General features: G+C 31.1%; 2 protein-coding genes across 3 annotated transcripts in view; one reads left to right on the plus strand and one right to left on the minus strand.

Moving 5' to 3' along the window:
* The window catches only part of LOC124354167 (vesicular glutamate transporter 2.2-like), a 37,713-nt gene extending 34,419 nt beyond the window's left edge, over positions 1 to 3,294 (plus strand). Inside the window, exons 9-10 of one of the 2 annotated variants that reach the window (XM_046804427.1) lie at positions 9 to 129; positions 2,924 to 3,294. In XM_046804427.1, the coding sequence (XP_046660383.1) occupies positions 9 to 129; positions 2,924 to 3,115 (313 nt within the window). In that variant the 3' untranslated portion in view covers positions 3,116 to 3,294. The remainder of the gene's footprint in view (positions 1 to 8; positions 130 to 2,923) is intronic. The other variant, XM_046804428.1, reaches the window with a different exon arrangement.
* LOC124354169 (dual specificity protein phosphatase 22-B-like) overlaps positions 1 to 17,891 on the minus strand; it is a 185,208-nt gene that overhangs the window by 135,267 nt on the left and 32,050 nt on the right. The window lies entirely within an intron of this gene.

Raw genomic sequence — 17,891 nt, forward strand, 5'->3', positions numbered from 1 at the left:
TGTTGCAGTGTCAACTGTCTGGAGCTCGCCCCACAACACGCCAGTATAATGTATGGACTGTCCAACACAGTTGGAACCATGTCTGGCAGTATCAGTCCTGTAGTTACAGGTTTTATTGTTACCGACCATGTGAGTATTCTATCTTTAAAATTTACTGATTATTAAAATACATGTACTATCTATCCATGATGTTTCAAAAGATCTTTACAACTATGTCTAAAAATAGTTAAAGTATATAGACACGAATTGAAAATCTTCTACCAGTCTGGATGAATTAAACTGTAAATTATAGTTATGAATGAAACTTTATTTCTACACATTCAGCAATAAGATCTATGATGGAACCTTCTAGGGGATTTGACTAAAAGTCAACAAACTCACCCAGAGGGCAAGCAAAAGCTATTGTCTGTTTGTTTGTCAGGAGGCAGGAAAATGTTCTCTTCTGTCTACTAAAGTAGCTACTTCAAGATTTTCAGGTGTGGTCCGATGAACATGGTGACGATGCAATTGGTGCACATTGCAGATAAGGTTATTTATCTGGGAGATGGTTGTTAAGGAACCGCAACTTTGTTGTTGTTGCTATTGCCTATTGTTATTGGCGCAAAAACCAATATGCAATGTTAAATATTCAAAACTTATATACTTTATTTATATTAAAATTCAAGTTAAATATTTAAACTTATCCAGTAAAATGTGTCCGGAAAAGGTTCTTATTCAATACACTACCATGACGTACTAATAAGAGTATGATTTTGCTATAGAATAAAAATAAAATTAAGGTCAGGCATATTAAAATGTCTATATGTATGTTCAGAGCTGTAAATTTCTTTTTCATACAAGCTATAAATGAAGATTAATTTTGGAATGATAAAACCAAACGAAAATCGATAAAAAAAGAATTTAATAACCACAAAATTTACCTTCCACATACTGTTGAATTCTTATACACTTTAAGATATGCAACAATACTCAATCCTCAATTATTCGCTTACTCCTAAGAATTAAATGCCATCTTTCACTTTAGTTTTCAGAAGTGATGTTTATTGTAACCCAAACTAGATATTGTTAAATAAATTTTAATAATGAGCTTTACAATGCTGAGTCAAACGAGTGAGGACAGCGTAATGTGTCAGATGACGACAGATGAGTTACGGACTGTGTTGACTGCGTACGGTGACAGCGACAATTTAGACTTTGTCAGTTTTTGGTAGTGAGCATGAATAAACATATAAATATTCAAACTATTTGTATCTAATAATTCAATATACACGGTATAAGTACGCCACACCGTGTGTCGCGGAATAGCCTTTACTGAGGTCACTTGCAAAAGCTGAAATCAATAGCCTATTCCATTCTAGACATGTCCTGCGAATATACGTGCAGAAAATAAATTTTTACTGACAGACAAAATATACATTGTGTCAACCTACTAATTGATAGGCTTTAATGACGTTCATCCAATTTCAATGGTTGGACATACACCTTCATAGAACTCATTCTGTGTACAAATGAAGTTTCGTTCAAAATTTAAAGTTTACAGATGAAATATTTCAAAAAATATCATGCCACATGAAACATTTAATTCTTTGTTCAGTAAGTTAAGTTTCGTAGCAGTTTTCAAATAATTAAATTTCCAGTAATCTAGGGAGTGCAATACAACGCATGAGCGCGCTGATATCAAATGTTGTCACCTACTTTCAACATTGACTTTCCAATCTAGTACTTTTTTCTCTTTTTACTCTAAGAACAAAACCTAGCCCTATTTAGCCAATAAGGGTGTCTCACGGTCCAGCCCGCTCAGCTTGGTGACCTATAGAGTCACCATGATGGATGGTACTAATGCTAGACTTTACCAACCTTATCTCACCATTTCAAAGTAGAGATGTGCTACATCGGCACATCCGTTATATAATTTAAGCCCAATTGTAATTTATACATCTAACTGCAGTGAACTGGGCTACATGCATCTGGATAGTAGACTGGGTTGGGACCATCTTATCGAACAATTATTGTCTATCTATTACGTAAATTACGAAAATGTATTACCTTAGACGTGCTAGTTTCAACTTATTATGCTTTTTTCACTCACATTTAAGATATGGAATAACATTGTGGAGCAATAGTAGTGGTGTACAAAAAGCCCACCAAAAAAGTAGTGGTAAATGGTACAAAAAGGCATTGAGAGCTATTAAGAATGTACCTGAAAGAGAAACATGTGCTCCAATTTTTAAGGAACGAAAAATAATGTCAATTTCAAATTTGTATGTTTATTGTTGTTTAGTGAATGTTAAAGAATCATTATGTAATTTTTTAACTAGAAAGGAAATTCATAGTTGTTTTACCAGAAAAAACCATGTTATACATTTACCTACTGTCAAACTTGAAAAAGGTTAAAGCACCCACATGTATATGAAAATTAAGTTATTTTACAAATTACCGGAAACAGCTTTGTCTGTATCTACAAACAGATTTAAAATAGTAGTGGAAAGCTGGTTAAAAGAGAATGTATTTTATTCTGTTGCTATCTTTTAGCCTGTGATCTTTAACTACAGTGATATATTGTTATTTATTTTATTTATTTCTGTTTGTGTATCGAGTGTATGTATGTGTTATTGTTACCATAGTTTCAGTATAGATTATTTATAGCTATAGAAACTATTAATAAAATTTTAATTGTAAATCTGACTTAGTCAATTGCACAATGTGTTTAAAGACAATAAAAATTATTGATTCTCCCTCGTAAGTGTAGTCGTTTCTGCTAAACCGACACATTAATCTGTCGGTGTTAATGTAAGAGCCGACAAAGTTGTGAGGTTGATAATGATTAGCTGTTTAAAGTTTACTATTAGGTTAGTTGTAAGCTACTACTAGCCTACTTAGCCGTAGTGGCTATTTCTATTCGTATGTTTTGTTGTGTTGCCAGACGTTGGAGCAGTGGAGGGACGTGTTCTATGTCGCGAGTTTCTTACTCCTAATGGGAGCGTTGCTCTACGGCATGTTCGCTAGGGGAGAGCAGCAACCCTGGGCACTGGTGCAGAACACAAAGACGAAGAAAGACCTCACGATTGATGAGAAATCGCACGATAATAAAGGATACGTTGAGGAACGTCTTTGATATTTTGTAAAACTCTACTGTTACGAACTATATCGAACTAAAACATAAAGATGATTAAAAACTATTTTATATTTTTAAAGTAATTTTTAAATAGTTTAAATTTATTAAAATAAATGTTCAAAAACATTTAAAATTATTTTACGTTTTTAAAAACAATTTAAATTTTATTTGTGTCAAAATACACGTCTTTTAGGCAACCAGTGTGTCTTTGTTTTTGCCAAACACATTATTTACACACATAAGCTTTAAATATAAGAAAAAATAGTATACCAATAACTATTTTGGTGCATTTAAGAATAAATAGATGTACTATATTAAAATATATACAAACGAACAGTTAACAAGAGAAATCGACAGAAGTCGAGAAGATAAACTCAATTATAAGGGATTAGATCTTTACTTCTCGTATTAAGTGAAAATGACAGGCTGTTTGTAATAAACTTGTGTCCGTAAATGTACATATGATAAAAAGATAGTTAACTTTTTCATAAAAGGACACCGTGAGATTAATTTAGAGGTGATTATTATTTATATTTCAAGGTTGAAATACACAGAAAAGGTTAAAAATGCATCGTTATTACTTTTAATAATTGTCTTCGGTCACAATTTTTAATGTAAAAAATAATGATTTTTAGTCAGTTTAAAATGTTATTTTTTCTGGCTAACAATGTCTTTTACTGGTACTTCCGCAAATAGGTTTTTCGCAAAATACATTAAAAGGATTCCGAGTCCAAACTATTGTTTTTTCAAGAGGCTGAAATCTGCGCACGAATAAAGACCTTAATTATCTTATTTAGTTATTCGTCGGAAATCTGATCATAAGACCGAAAACAGTGATTTTTTTTAATGCTCCAACCTGCCAAGCATCAGACCAAAGATAGTGAGAGCCAGAGGGAGCGGAACGTCTAGTAGACTTACGCATTGTAGCGTGTAGAAATCCAGTAGCCACATCACTGGACAGCAGAAGCCATTACGCAACCAGAACCGCAAAGCTACCAAGCGATTCCAACATCTTAGCGAATTAAAACTATTAGATAAGGAACTAGAAAGTCAGACTAGTTTGCTACTAAAATTAAAAAGTAACTAGAAAACCTAAACATTCATAGACCTCTCTACAAAAAATATTCGAACACATGAAACTGATATCGAACACTTATACATTTCCAGTAAAATGTACATGTGACCGTTCATTAATTGACATGTTTTTATCAACAGTAAGATCATTTTGCGATGAGTAGCTTACCTCTCATTCTATTGTACTTTTTCAATATTAATACTAGTAAACTAAACTAATGTCTCGTAAGTTAGTTTATTTTCAAATCTCAATGGAATTCACATAAGTTGATTGAAAGAGTAAATAGATTGTTAGAGAAGTATAGATTGCGTGAGGGTGACATTCTCCAAGACAAACTCCTGGAAACGACTGCAGTTCATCGGTAAACTATACAATACAATACAATACAATATACTTTATTGCCAGAAACAATTTTAACATTGCATAGCATGCGTCACATAATAATAATTGTAAACTATATTAGCTATAAGGAAACAGAATACAGTAACAGGCACGGTTCATTGCACGCCCAGTTACAATCGATACATACCTACTGTTGTCTGGCCTCGCGTCCTTCTTGTAAATTACAGCTGTTCTTCCTGTTCATTTCATTAAAATTATGAGATTCAAAGAATAATTGGAAGAAACTACACTTGGATCGAAAAGTTTTGAATATCCGATTTGAATTTTTAACTACAAATTAATTAGCATAGCTACAATAATCACCGTTACATTAACAGCTTGTTTGTTTCTTTGTTTAAAAATATTATTTAAAAACAATAACTTCCAGTTTTATGTCAACGACGTAGTTATCGTTTTTTCCGCTTTTCAACCAAACTGCAACTTTGAAAATTCGTAACTTCAATATTTGTTATTCCATTAAGATCAAATGACCAAATGTGTATACATGGTAGTATGGCGATATTTTGAGTATGAAATTTAATAATTAATTATAAAAACGTTATTACATTAGTATCCTAACTTTTACCTTTCTTGTCCGGGCGGTTCAAAAAGTTTGCAAAGGTCTCGTTATGCAGCTCATTTTCTTAGCCATTTAATTTTGAAAGCCGTTAATTTAAAAGTTTAATTTGTAAGTCCGATTTAATTCACCAGGTTTTGTTAATTTACCGCAGCCGACGCCTGCTCGTCTGAACGCGCAAACCACCAGACTGTTCGGTGTATTGTCTCAGTAGTATGAAGGGGTTTATGTAAAATGTAGGATTTTTGAAACTACAGTAAATAATATTTTATTTTATTTCAATACATCTTTTAAAATGTATTAATTTATTTATATTTTGATTTAAATAAACCTTTAAAAACCTTATAATTTATAATATTTTACTTTATAAAACATAATAAAAATTCAAATAAATATTTTTTTAACTAAAAATCTTTTAATAAATGTTTATTAATTTGCAAATAATTTAAATTTTATTAAGCATGTAGTCTTTTACATAATACTTAAAAATAAACATAAATTATTTTATATTGTAAGAATAATTCTTAAGTAATTAGTATTTTATTGAAATTAAAGACATTGAAAATTATGTAATGTTTAAAAAAATAATTTTAAGTCATTAAAATTTGTATTTAATCGAATGTAGTTTTTACAGATCTCTAAAACGTATGCTATATTTTTATAGTAATAAATGTTTGTAAATCCTAATAATATTATACATACGAAAGTCACTTTGTGTGTTTGGTTTGCTACTCAACGCATTAACTACTCAACCGACTGCACTCAATTTTACATGGGTATTCTTACTGTCCCTGGGATGAATGTAGGCCTCTTCTTATTTCAAAAATCCCTCAGGGCTATTCCCCACTAGTCTTTAAAGTATAGAAAAATACCATCCTGGTCTCTAAAACTGTGAAATAATATTTTGCAGAGCCTGTCAAATGTAGGGAACTGTTCTGTGTAAACATTGTTTATTCTCAGTTTGTTTACATTAATAGTGAGTTCGTTGTAATATAAGTAATTTCTTATAATTGTAAGATTTTAACCATTATTTTTAAAGTCGTTTCAGTTCTAAGCGATTAGGTAAATACTCATCTAGCTTATAAAATGTCCTAAAACATAAGATAGTTAGAATTTGACTCCGAAGATTCCCTTTGAAGTTGGCAAGAACTATGCTGGATGAAAGTTCTCTGAACCGTGCTTTTGAACTAACGTACCATTTGCAGCTCTAAATGTACTAAAATATTAACAATATTTTTCAGTTTGTCATTGTAATGTAGTTTTAATTACATTTTTAACACATACTAAATATTAGATTAAAAGACAAATTTACAACGTAACGTTTACTAATTTTAAGTATAATATAAAACTCATCTTAGTTCACTTCTGACAGAAGTATGCTTCTTTGATGTGTGATATATAGTTTTTTGATCGGGAAACAAGGAAAAATCAAGTATGGAAAAAATAATACTAAGAAGAAATGTAGCCATAACTATAAATATTTTGACGCATTTTCTTGATCGTGGCAACAAGGCAATCTCAATATTGGTTTTAGAAATATAATTCACTCGAACCAGCAGCGGGTAACTGCTAGCAGTGGAGATATAAGAGACAAAGTAGTCTAACTTTTACTTTACATTTAAAGACTGTAATGGAACCTATCTGAGATGTCTTTTGACGGAAGTAGGTTTCTCAGAGCTGTGTATGAATATTCCTTGATCAGAAATAAGGCAAAATCAACAATAGAACAAAATTTACTAAGATCGGAGTACATTACAATAGCCATAAATATGCACTTTTTAACATATTTTCTAGATTGTGGAAGAAGGCAAACTCAATATTAGCGTCGAAAACAAAATTCACTCAAACCAGAAGTGCTCATAAAGGTGCTTAAACCTGCGAAATCGCGTACGAAGCCGCCGGTAATTGCTATATGTGAATAAATTCAATTATAAAGACTAATAGGTACCTTTTCTGTTGACACAACTTGGACTCCTTTGAAGTCGATTAACATTTATTTTATATTTAAAAAATAACTTTTATTTGCATTGTGATCTATTTTTAGAATATACATTTATTTTAAATGTTTATATAAGTTGATATTTACTCAATAACTTATATAAATGTACAAGAAACTTAAAACAAATTAATAAAACCTCATAATCATCGTATGGCAATCTTCATTTTGTAATCTATGAAACAAATATCAGCGTCCATAACAGTATATATTATTGCATTTGTATTTTTTATTACAAGCCTCTTACTAGTGTTTAATAAACATTAATTTCCTTACAAACGATATCTGTTAAACTTGAACCACTAGGTACAAATTCACTAAATAGTACGTTACGTTTCTGGTTAGAATTATTGGTACAGAACTAAAGTTTATAAAAATTAATAAATATCCACATTTTGTAATGTATGCTGCTTCTATTCTGTACATACAAATTAAAATTTTAATAATTAAATTTTTAATAATGTTTGCTTTTTGTGAGTGATCATACATTCTTAAAGTGTTAAAGTTTGTTTGAGGAGGATAAAACCCCGCAAAGAATTTATAACAAAGAATGTGGTTAACCTGCACTACTAATGTCCTCCTCCGTGCTTACATGTGTGTACAGTTTCGTTTTTGTGGAACAAGTATAAGAACTTATACCTCTTGAATCCTGTCGTATTGGTTGGAAGAGTTTTTGACTTTCCTAAAGTAAATCGGAGTATCATTAATTTTTTATGGATTGTTTTAGAAAGTTATTACATTTAGAAAGTTTTTACATTTTTGTAAAAAATTGACTTTTTATAAACAGAGGTCATAGTATAGAGGTCATGGGGAGATCTTTCAGCTTAGTCGAGACAGGCTGTTGCATTACCTCGCCCTTGCTTGAATCTCTGTATAATTTCATTATAACGGTATTAGTACAAATACCGTGTACTCCCATAACGTTCTTCATGTTGTTTCGCGGAAATTTTATGCCTCGAAAAATATGTTGGAAAGTAAAAAAAATGTTCCTTTGGCTTTTTAGGAAAAAGACATAAAAACACACGTCTAAAAAATATTATAAGAATAATTTTAATAAAATGAGGGTCGTGGTAACCCCTAAGGGTCTGGGGACCACCGAATATTCAAAATCATTCTTAGTTACACAGGAAATCAATTAAAACCCGTAACAATTCTATTAAACGTCCAAATTCTTTGGAATTTGGAATTTTTACAACTATAAAATCAAAATTAAATTTATTTTGATATCCCTTATTGGTTTTAGAAAAAACTATCTTAGAATAGAAAAAATAACATGGGGAGATAGGAACATCCTGATTCCCGGAAGGGGTTACTTGAGTTTCACCCCATATCCCTTATTCGTCTATTCTTGTAATATTTTCACTTCACGGAATATTAGAGAAAGTGAATTAATTCAGTCCGCACAATGTTTGTTGATGCCCAGTTATGCAGAGGTCTAAGATCAATATCAGCACAGCTTGCTATCAGCATCAGTCATGTTTAATATCGAGTCTATTCTTGTAATATTTTCACTTCACGGAATATTAGAGAAAGTGAATGAATTGAGGGAGAAGAATTCAGTCCGCACAATGTTTGTTGATGCCCAGTTATGCAGAGGTCTAAGATCAATATCAGCACAGCTTGCTATCAGCATCAGACATGTTTAATATCGAGTCGCCCGGACTCAGCATCCGATAAAAGGTCACCGCCTTAACCTTTCCATGTTTTGACGTCCCTGACCCTTCTCAAACTTATCAACCCTTACTATAGTAAATATCCATCCTATGTATAATATCGCCTTTGTTCGTAAATAATCCATCTCGCTCTCAGAAATATTTATGTCACTCGAAAAAATTTGCTAAATATATTGTCTAATGAATGTTGCGCCTTAACTTATCACTGCCAACATATTTTCAAACGACATGCCTATTAAATTAGTAGTAGTCACTAGAATATGTCCAATTCTCCAAAACCCTTTCCAACTTGTTTAACTATTAAATTTGTAGATCAGTGGGTCAAAGCATTTGAATTCGGAGTATTTTATTGTATATTTTAAATAATAATGTAAAATTCCTTGTAATTTGGTGAAGAAAAATTTTAGAAGTCAGACAAGTTGGCTAAATCGAAGACATCATATAATTTGCTGGTAACACTATCTTATGAGACAACAATTTGTCATATGAAAACGTATCCATATATTAAAACGCATATATGTAAAATTATTATGCATTCGATAACTGTCATCGGTCTTCTTTCTTGTTATTTTTAATACGTTTTAATGATCCCTAACTACTAAAATTATTCAAAATCATCTCATATTTATGCATATATCTATTTGCACCATAAGTCGAGGACCTATTCTACTAGACAGTTTAAATTAAACATTCATTCATGTACAAGACAACTCAAAGCATTATACAACATTCTCTCGCCTTGTAGAGATAACAATTACGAGTAAATAATGGTAGATCAATTTATTGAATCACATTGAATTAAAACAATTAAAGTTAGCGGTTATTAGCGGAAATAACAACTATTTAATAGTTCTAAGACAAGCAATATCTTGGAAACCTAAGATTTTAAATTTATTTCATATAAAGCTGAGATATTAAAAAAGTTAAGTTTGAATTTTCATTTTTGGGAATTTACTGTTTTTTTTAATGACTTGTTTGATGAAATGCCTATTTGTGAACTAGTTGTAAAAATTACAGGCCAGAAACACCTCTCATGTATTTAAGTTTATTTGTGATAAAATCGATGTAATATTGTATTTATTCTTTAAAAGGGTGATTTGTAATAAGTTGAATCTTAAATTTTTAAGGAATTTTTATTTATAAGTAAAAAGTTTGGAGTAAAAGACTATGGTTGCTTACCCTATAAAAATACATGGGATCAGCTCTAGTTTGTCATAAGTAAGTTGTCATAAGTAAGACTTAGTTTGTCAGCTAAGTTTGCCGATATTTCTGCTCTTTATTATCAACGGTAAATCTAGTAAGGTGATCTTTGTTACTCAAGTGTATCATTGTTTAAGAAAACACTATTTTTAATTAAGTTTCTGTAGTATAATGCGAAATGTATTTTTGAGATCAATTTCAAAACTTGAGGTTCTCACGTACCCAAATATTTTAATGTGAAAGGATAAACGTTTCATGTATGTATACAGAGTGTCCCATAACTATCTGAACGAAGGTACGTAACATTATTGCTCAGGTCAAGATAACATAATCCGTCATATGAACATGGATCTCCGGTGTTACTTTCCCATCTATCTGTGTGTATGTGTTTTTTTGTTATAAAAAGATATTATATCTTAAGAAGTAATAAATTAAATCCTACCTTAAGTGGTTCAAATGTTTATGGCAACAATACCAGTTACTTCAAAAGATATTACAGTATTTTATTTATTATATTCAAAATGATAATGATATTTTCAAATTATTAATTTCCATTAACACTTTTTGACTCTGAATATCTTAACCAGTAATTGTATTCAAGAATTACAAGAATGTTATTTTATAATATTTTTAGATTATGTTATAAAAAATCTAATGGCACAAAAGTTATTTAAAGTTAGTTAAATTGATTACTTAATAAATTATTTATATCAGATTTACTGTGACAATACATGGCCCACACTGAGGATCTCAGGGAATAGCCAACAATACAATCATTAAATAAACGGCATCTCCAGAATATCTTATGCCAATTGCGAGCAGATCATGAGTTCTTTTATTTAAAAGGAGTACATTCAGATATGTTACTGAGTAACTTTTTTTTATATAAATAAATAAAAAAGGAACAGAGATATTGCAAAAAATACAATACACTATCTTTAGGTAAGCTTGAAATGTGTGTGTATTTACATTTTTTTCATCGTACAGGGTGGATAAAAAATGTAGGACATCCTCCGTCTATTTTTTATAAGTTTAAGTTAAGGATACATCATTTGGATAGTGGTGTAATTTGGAAAAAAATTCATTTCATAATTTTTAACGATGTTTGTGTCCCAAAACAAAAATGCGGAATTTTGGAGGTAACTCAAAGATTTCAAATGTAAACTCCTCTCAAGAGACCCCTCATTTTGAAGAGCATAAAAAAAACTTAAAGACTTATGAGAATAATACGTCCTAAAAATATTAATGAAGTCCTTACATTTACATTTATAAAACCCCAGTAGAAAACTTTGAAATTTTAAGAAACAGCACTGTTGAGGCCTGCAACGAAACACCACTTCACTTCAAAACGCGAGAGAGAAGCTCCCCTTCGCTTGACTCGCTTCCAAATAGTACTAGGACTTCAGTTTGAACATTTGATTTCACTTGGCAACATGGTGGGTTATAAAAACTTATATTTTGGATGGGAAAGAGATAGCGATATGTGGTTTTCAGCATTCTATAATTTTGTCTTTCTCCTCAAAATGAAGGGTCAATTGAGGATGACACGTTTGAAATCTTTTGGTTATTCCAAAAATCCCGCATTTTTGGGAGAAACAAAGAATGTCATCAAAATAAACTTCCTTTCCGCACTGCATCATCACATTCATCAGTTATACAGGTTGTCCCGTAACTCTTTGGACAAAGGTATATCACATTTGTTATACATTTGTGAAATTGGTTTGTATGACCTGAGCAGTAATGTGGTATACCTTTTTCCGGAGAATTACGGGACACCCTGTATAACAGATAAATGATTGAGTACAGATTTTTTATTACTTAAGGTTTACTGTTTGGTAATTAAATGATCTAATGTACAACGGCAACCAAAATAGCCTCAGTTTCATTGGAGACCGACAATAGGGTTCCTGACTTTACTACATAGCTTGGTGTTTTAAATAACTTCCCAGTGACAATTCACTCCTTTGCCATCCAAGGCTTTGAATTTCGGGTACCTTAACAAGGCTTTGATTCGTCAAAGGATTTCACCCTAGCTTCAACCATTATCGACAACAGACTTTCAAAGGAGCTGGAATACAAGATAAACCCACTATTTCAGCTTGTTTTAAAAGCAATGTAAAAAATTAACAGTAGGATTTATGTATGAATGGAAACCTTTCTAAAGTTTTTTAACTTATTGGGATTATGCAGTTTTACACTGTTCAAAAGAACTAGATTTATATCTTACGTCTCAATACTTGATAAAAACTCAGTGTGAGAAATCTGTTTACAAATTTCGATCAGAATAGTAGAAAATGTAATGAGTTTATTACCCATCACTAAATTAGTAGCTTTCATGTTAACATGAAAGCTGATACGTCGTTGTCAGCTAACATTGTGACATGTGGGTCCCGACGGTCGGTGACATTGGATTATTCATCTATCTCTCCATCATACGCCAACAAATGGATGAAGTTACATCACTGCCGGCGCTCTACGCTCAGAGAGGGCTTTCACATTGAATACGTTTAAAGTTTATCTTAGGGGAAATTCACTTTACAATCAATCCACTCCAGTAGTTTAATGATATACGAGAATCGTATGAATAAGAAAACGCATATACATTGTATATCTTTAGTGACTCTTATTCTCATAATATTTATTTATTTTAAGTTTTCTATCAATTTCAATACTCAAATGTTTCGTATTGCACATTTTATATGTTATTAAGTGTGCTAATTCTAGATCTTTTGATAGAAATATAAATTAACAACTGTATTACACCAATACACTGCATAATGATATACATCAGTGCATCGCCAGGTGTAATAAGCGATGTCATACCTGTATGTTAATATTCTTCATCTATTGGAAACTATGTCATATTAAAATACTTCTACACGATGCAAATACACGATTCCGAGCGTCAAAATCTCGTTAACCACATACTAAATTATGTAATATGTCAATATCTCACCAACTAAATTGTCAAGCGTCAAAATCTCGCTAACCGAATATTAAATGATGTAATACGTCAATATCTCACCAACTATTGTCAAGCGTCAACACATCGTTAACCATATATTAAATTATGTAATATGTCAATATCTCACCAACTATTGTCAAACGTCAACACATCGTTAACCATATATTAATTGATGTCATACGATAGTATATCACCAACTATAGTAAAAGATATCAAGCGTTGACATCATGAATATGAACATTATGAGCATGAACATGATGAACATATGACATCGTGAACCATATACTAAATGATGTACGAAAATAATATTTAGTATAACTACCAATCTCGTACTAATACTGCCAATTATGTATGAGTATCGTTTGATGCTATACTGCAAAAACTTTATTTACTTCCGCGTAGTAAATGATGTTATGCGACAGTAACTCTCCAACTATAGTATAATGTCATATATCAGTTTCCCAGCTCCTGCTGCCTATGTTGTGCAGCATTATATAATTATTTAGAGTAAACATGTTATAATGTATAACATGTTTACTCTAAACAATTGGCTTGTTGTTTTGTGGAAACCAGAAAACATTTGATTATAGCAGATTCCCGGTGATCAGAACTCAAAAACTAATTAGAAGTCCTGCAGTATGGTGTATAGTAGTATAGTATGGTGTATAGTGTATAAGCGAATAGTATGACAAGCTAACAAGTGATGATAGGTTTGAAACGAACTCTAAAACAAGAAAGCTACTAGCTACGTTTCTTATTTCCTGTGATATATCAAACCGGCCCTTTTTAAATGACATCCTGAACATTCATAATCGCGGGTCATTGGAAGACGTCCAGAATTAATTGGATCCTCTCCAGAATTAATTCCGAAATTTTGTTTTTATGTCTAAATATATGATAATATGAATGTCTATGCGAGATTCCATAACTTATGTTGAGTAATTTCAAAAATGTTAGTGATTACTATTAAATCTCAGCGGAAACATTTAGGCCCCGCAGTTAATTAAATTGGAGAGAAGCACTGTAAGTTAAAATTACTCATTTGCAAGATATCGTGCAAATCAATTGTTATTTCTATATCGGTATTTTATATGGAAATTTAAAAAAAAACAACAGAAAGTAACTAAAATATCGGTAAATATTGAAGAGGACACTAATGAGATAACTTGAAATATATGCAATATTTCACGGTAGTCTATGAAATTTCAGCTATAAATACAGAATTAATTTTGGGCTTTACTGTTGGGAGATAATGTTAAAAAAATTTAGTACGCAATGTTATGAGAAACAATCACTAAACAGGTACATTTTTACCAAGACTTTTTTATTTTGCTTGACTGAAGGATGAGGAAATTAATATATTATATTTAGTTTTTAAATTAAATACTAATTAGTTAGAGGTATAGCAATTAAGAGACTTTAGGCAACCACCATTACTCTAGAAACCATTTATCATAAATTATGAATCAGAAATAATAATTAACTGAAGTTATACTTATACGTAATTTAAATTAAATTATACGTACCGAATTAAAGTCACAAATTACTGTACAGTCCTAATTACAGATCATGATCGGTCGTGTCGAGTGTGTGCGGTAGTCATGATCGGTCGTGTCGAGTGTGTGCGGTAGTCATGATCGGTCGTGTCGAGTGTGTGCGGTAGTCATGATCGGTCGTGTCGAGTGTGTGCGGTAGTCGTACCTTCTTCATGTTCGTTTGACATCCCCCCCCCAGCCTGTATTTGTTCCGAAACATGTAGTGGACATATACAACATTTGGAATTGTTTTGACAAAGTATTTTTAGCTCGATTTCACTGTTGTAACGGACTTTTATTAAAGATTATATTTCAATACATTTACGATTGATCAAACATTTATTATGCCTTTATTACAGTTTGCTATAGCATTTACTATCTAGAAATTGTACAGGGCTCTTTCTTTTTTTTGATAATAAGGTTCAAAGAATACAACATTTTAAAGGAAGAGTAAACATATTCCGAAAATAAATCTAATTGAATAATGTCAAAATTAACTTGTTATTTTGGAAAAAGCCAATTTTTAATGGGGTAAACTCCGTTTTTTTGATGGTGTTAATCTTTTAAACTTCCGTATCGATAGCATTAAAAACGTAGATTTTCTGAAGATATGAAATACAGAAAGACTTTTCTTATTACTTTTAGAAATTTTGAATTGCAACTTTCAACTCTTGAAATAATACCATGGAAAAACGGCTGAATATATGTTAAATAGATTTCTTTTAGAATACAGAGGGCAATATGAAATTAAATTGAAGGAAATGACATGGTTTAATATAAAACTATTATTTCCTCCAGTCATATTTTATAACTAGATGCTATCCGTGGCTTCACCCGAAATTTAATAATCAAAGACTGTACTCTACTTAGCCACAGCACTTGTGATATAATATAATGGTACAATATTTTTCAGACGCAATTAGGTAAACGGTCAGGTAAGTATTATTTTACCGTTCACGGTTAGACGATCAGAGGTTGAGGGACTAACTCTTATATCATGTTTTCCACAGATGTGCTTTCCTCGTTGCCCCTGCTAAGAACTTTTATACATAGGTCTCAAAAACCTGCTTTGGTGTAAAAATACACTTAGTTCCAGTTCTTGTGATTTACTTTTGGTTTAATATGTTACCGAAAGCCATAGTTGTTTTCCTCGTGATCCCGATGGAAAAAACATATTTACCTACTTACGACAGAGAAGCCCACTTCGGTAAAAAAACGTGTCTACTTCCGGGAGTTTAAATTCACTTCTAGCATAATGTATTTACGGTGTCGAATTGAGTTTGCTTTATTAACTCAATCAAGTATATATACTCGTAAAGCAGGATATATGGGTGTGTAAGTATGTGTAGATTTGGGAATCCTACTCCTCTTAAAAAGTGTTGACTTCCGGTCTAAAATATTTCCAGTGCAATAGTAGAATATTTATCAGGCGACGTTGTCCTGAAAAATAGAATAGATGTTAATATATAGTATTGAGAAACCTAATTCTGTAAAAAAGGATCTACTTATGTCTCTTGCAATCTATTTCCGGTTTAAGATATATTCAGTGCCATAGTTGAGTTTTCCTTGTCGCAATGAAGGAAAACTGCATATGCAAAAATTACATACTTATGCCGAAGAAATCCACTACAGTCAAAATTATCTAGCATATCGTCCCGGTATAAGGAGGAAATCCTTAAGAAATTCAAGCAAAATATCAGTAACCATTTATAAACTTGCAAAACAGTCTTGAGTATTTAGACATTCTTGCACACAAACATTCACAGTTATTATGAAACATAAGTATTATCATTAAAATAGTGGTTATATGAATTAAACATATGGAGCGCTGTCAAATAACAATGTTGACACAAACACTTAATAGGATTTAATAGGATACATTTAATAAGATCTTTCACTTAATATTTCGTAACTTCAGAGACTAAGATAGGGTTTTCATATTAAAATAGTGGTTATATGAATTAAACATATGGAGCGCTGTCAAATAACAATGTTGACACAAACACTTAATAGGATTTAATAGGAAACATTTAATAAGATCTTTCACTTAATATTTCGTAACTTCAGAGACTAAGATAGGGTTTTCATATTAAAATAGTGGTTATATGAATTAAACATATGGAGCGCTGTCAAATAACAATGTTGACACAAACACTTAATAGGATTTAATAGGAAACATTTAATAAGATCTTTCACTTAATATTTCGTAACTTCAGAGACTAAGATAGGGTTTTCCTATTAAAATAGTGGTTATATGAATTAAACATATGGAGCGCTGTCAAATAACAATGTTGACACAAACACTTAATAGGATTTAATAGGAAACATTTAATAAGATCTTTCACTTAATATTTCGTAACTTCAGAGACTAAGATAGGGTTTTCCTATTAAAATAGTGGTTATATGAATTAAACATATGGAGCGCTGTCAAATAACAATGTTGACACAAACACTTAATAGGATTTAATAGGAAACATTTAATAAGATCTTTCACTTAATATTTCGTAACTTCAGAGACTAAGATAGGGTTTTCCTATTAAAATAGTGGTTATATGAATTAAACATATGGAGCGCTGTCAAATAACAATGTTGACACAAACACTTAATAGGATTTAATAGGAAACATTTAATAAGATCTTTCACTTAATATTTCGTAACTTCAGAGACTAAGATAGGGTTTTCCTATTAAAATAGTGGTTATATGAATTAAACATATGGAGCGCTGTCAAATAACAATGTTGACACAAACACTTAATAGGATTTAATAGGATACATTTAATAAGATCTTTCACTTAATATTTCGTAACTTCAGAGACTAAGATAGGGTTTTCCTATTAAAATAGTGGTTATATGAATTAAACATATGGAGCGCTGTCAAATAACAATGTTGACACAAACACTTAATAGGATTTAATAGGAAACATTTAATAAGATCTTTCACTTAATATTTCGTAACTTCAGAGACTAAGATAGGGTTTTCCTATTAAAATAGTGGTTATATGAATTAAACATATGGAGCGCTGTCAAATAACAATGTTGACACAAACACTTAATAGGATTTAATAGGAAACATTTAATAAGATCTTTCACTTAATATTTCGTAACTTCAGAGACTAAGATAGGGTTTTCCTATTAAAATAGTGGTTATATGAATTAAACATATGGAGCGCTGTCAAATAACAATGTTGACACAAACACTTAATAGGATTTAATAGGATACATTTAATAAGATCTTTCACTTAATATTTCGTAACTTCAGAGACTAAGATAGGGTTTTCCTATTAAAATAGTGGTTATATGAATTAAACATATGGAGCGCTGTCAAATAACAATGTTGACACAAACACTTAATAGGATTTAATAGGAAACATTTA

The sequence above is a fragment of the Homalodisca vitripennis genome, chromosome 2 (assembly GCF_021130785.1).
Source record: "Homalodisca vitripennis isolate AUS2020 chromosome 2, UT_GWSS_2.1, whole genome shotgun sequence".
NCBI lineage: Eukaryota > Metazoa > Arthropoda > Insecta > Hemiptera > Cicadellidae > Homalodisca > Homalodisca vitripennis.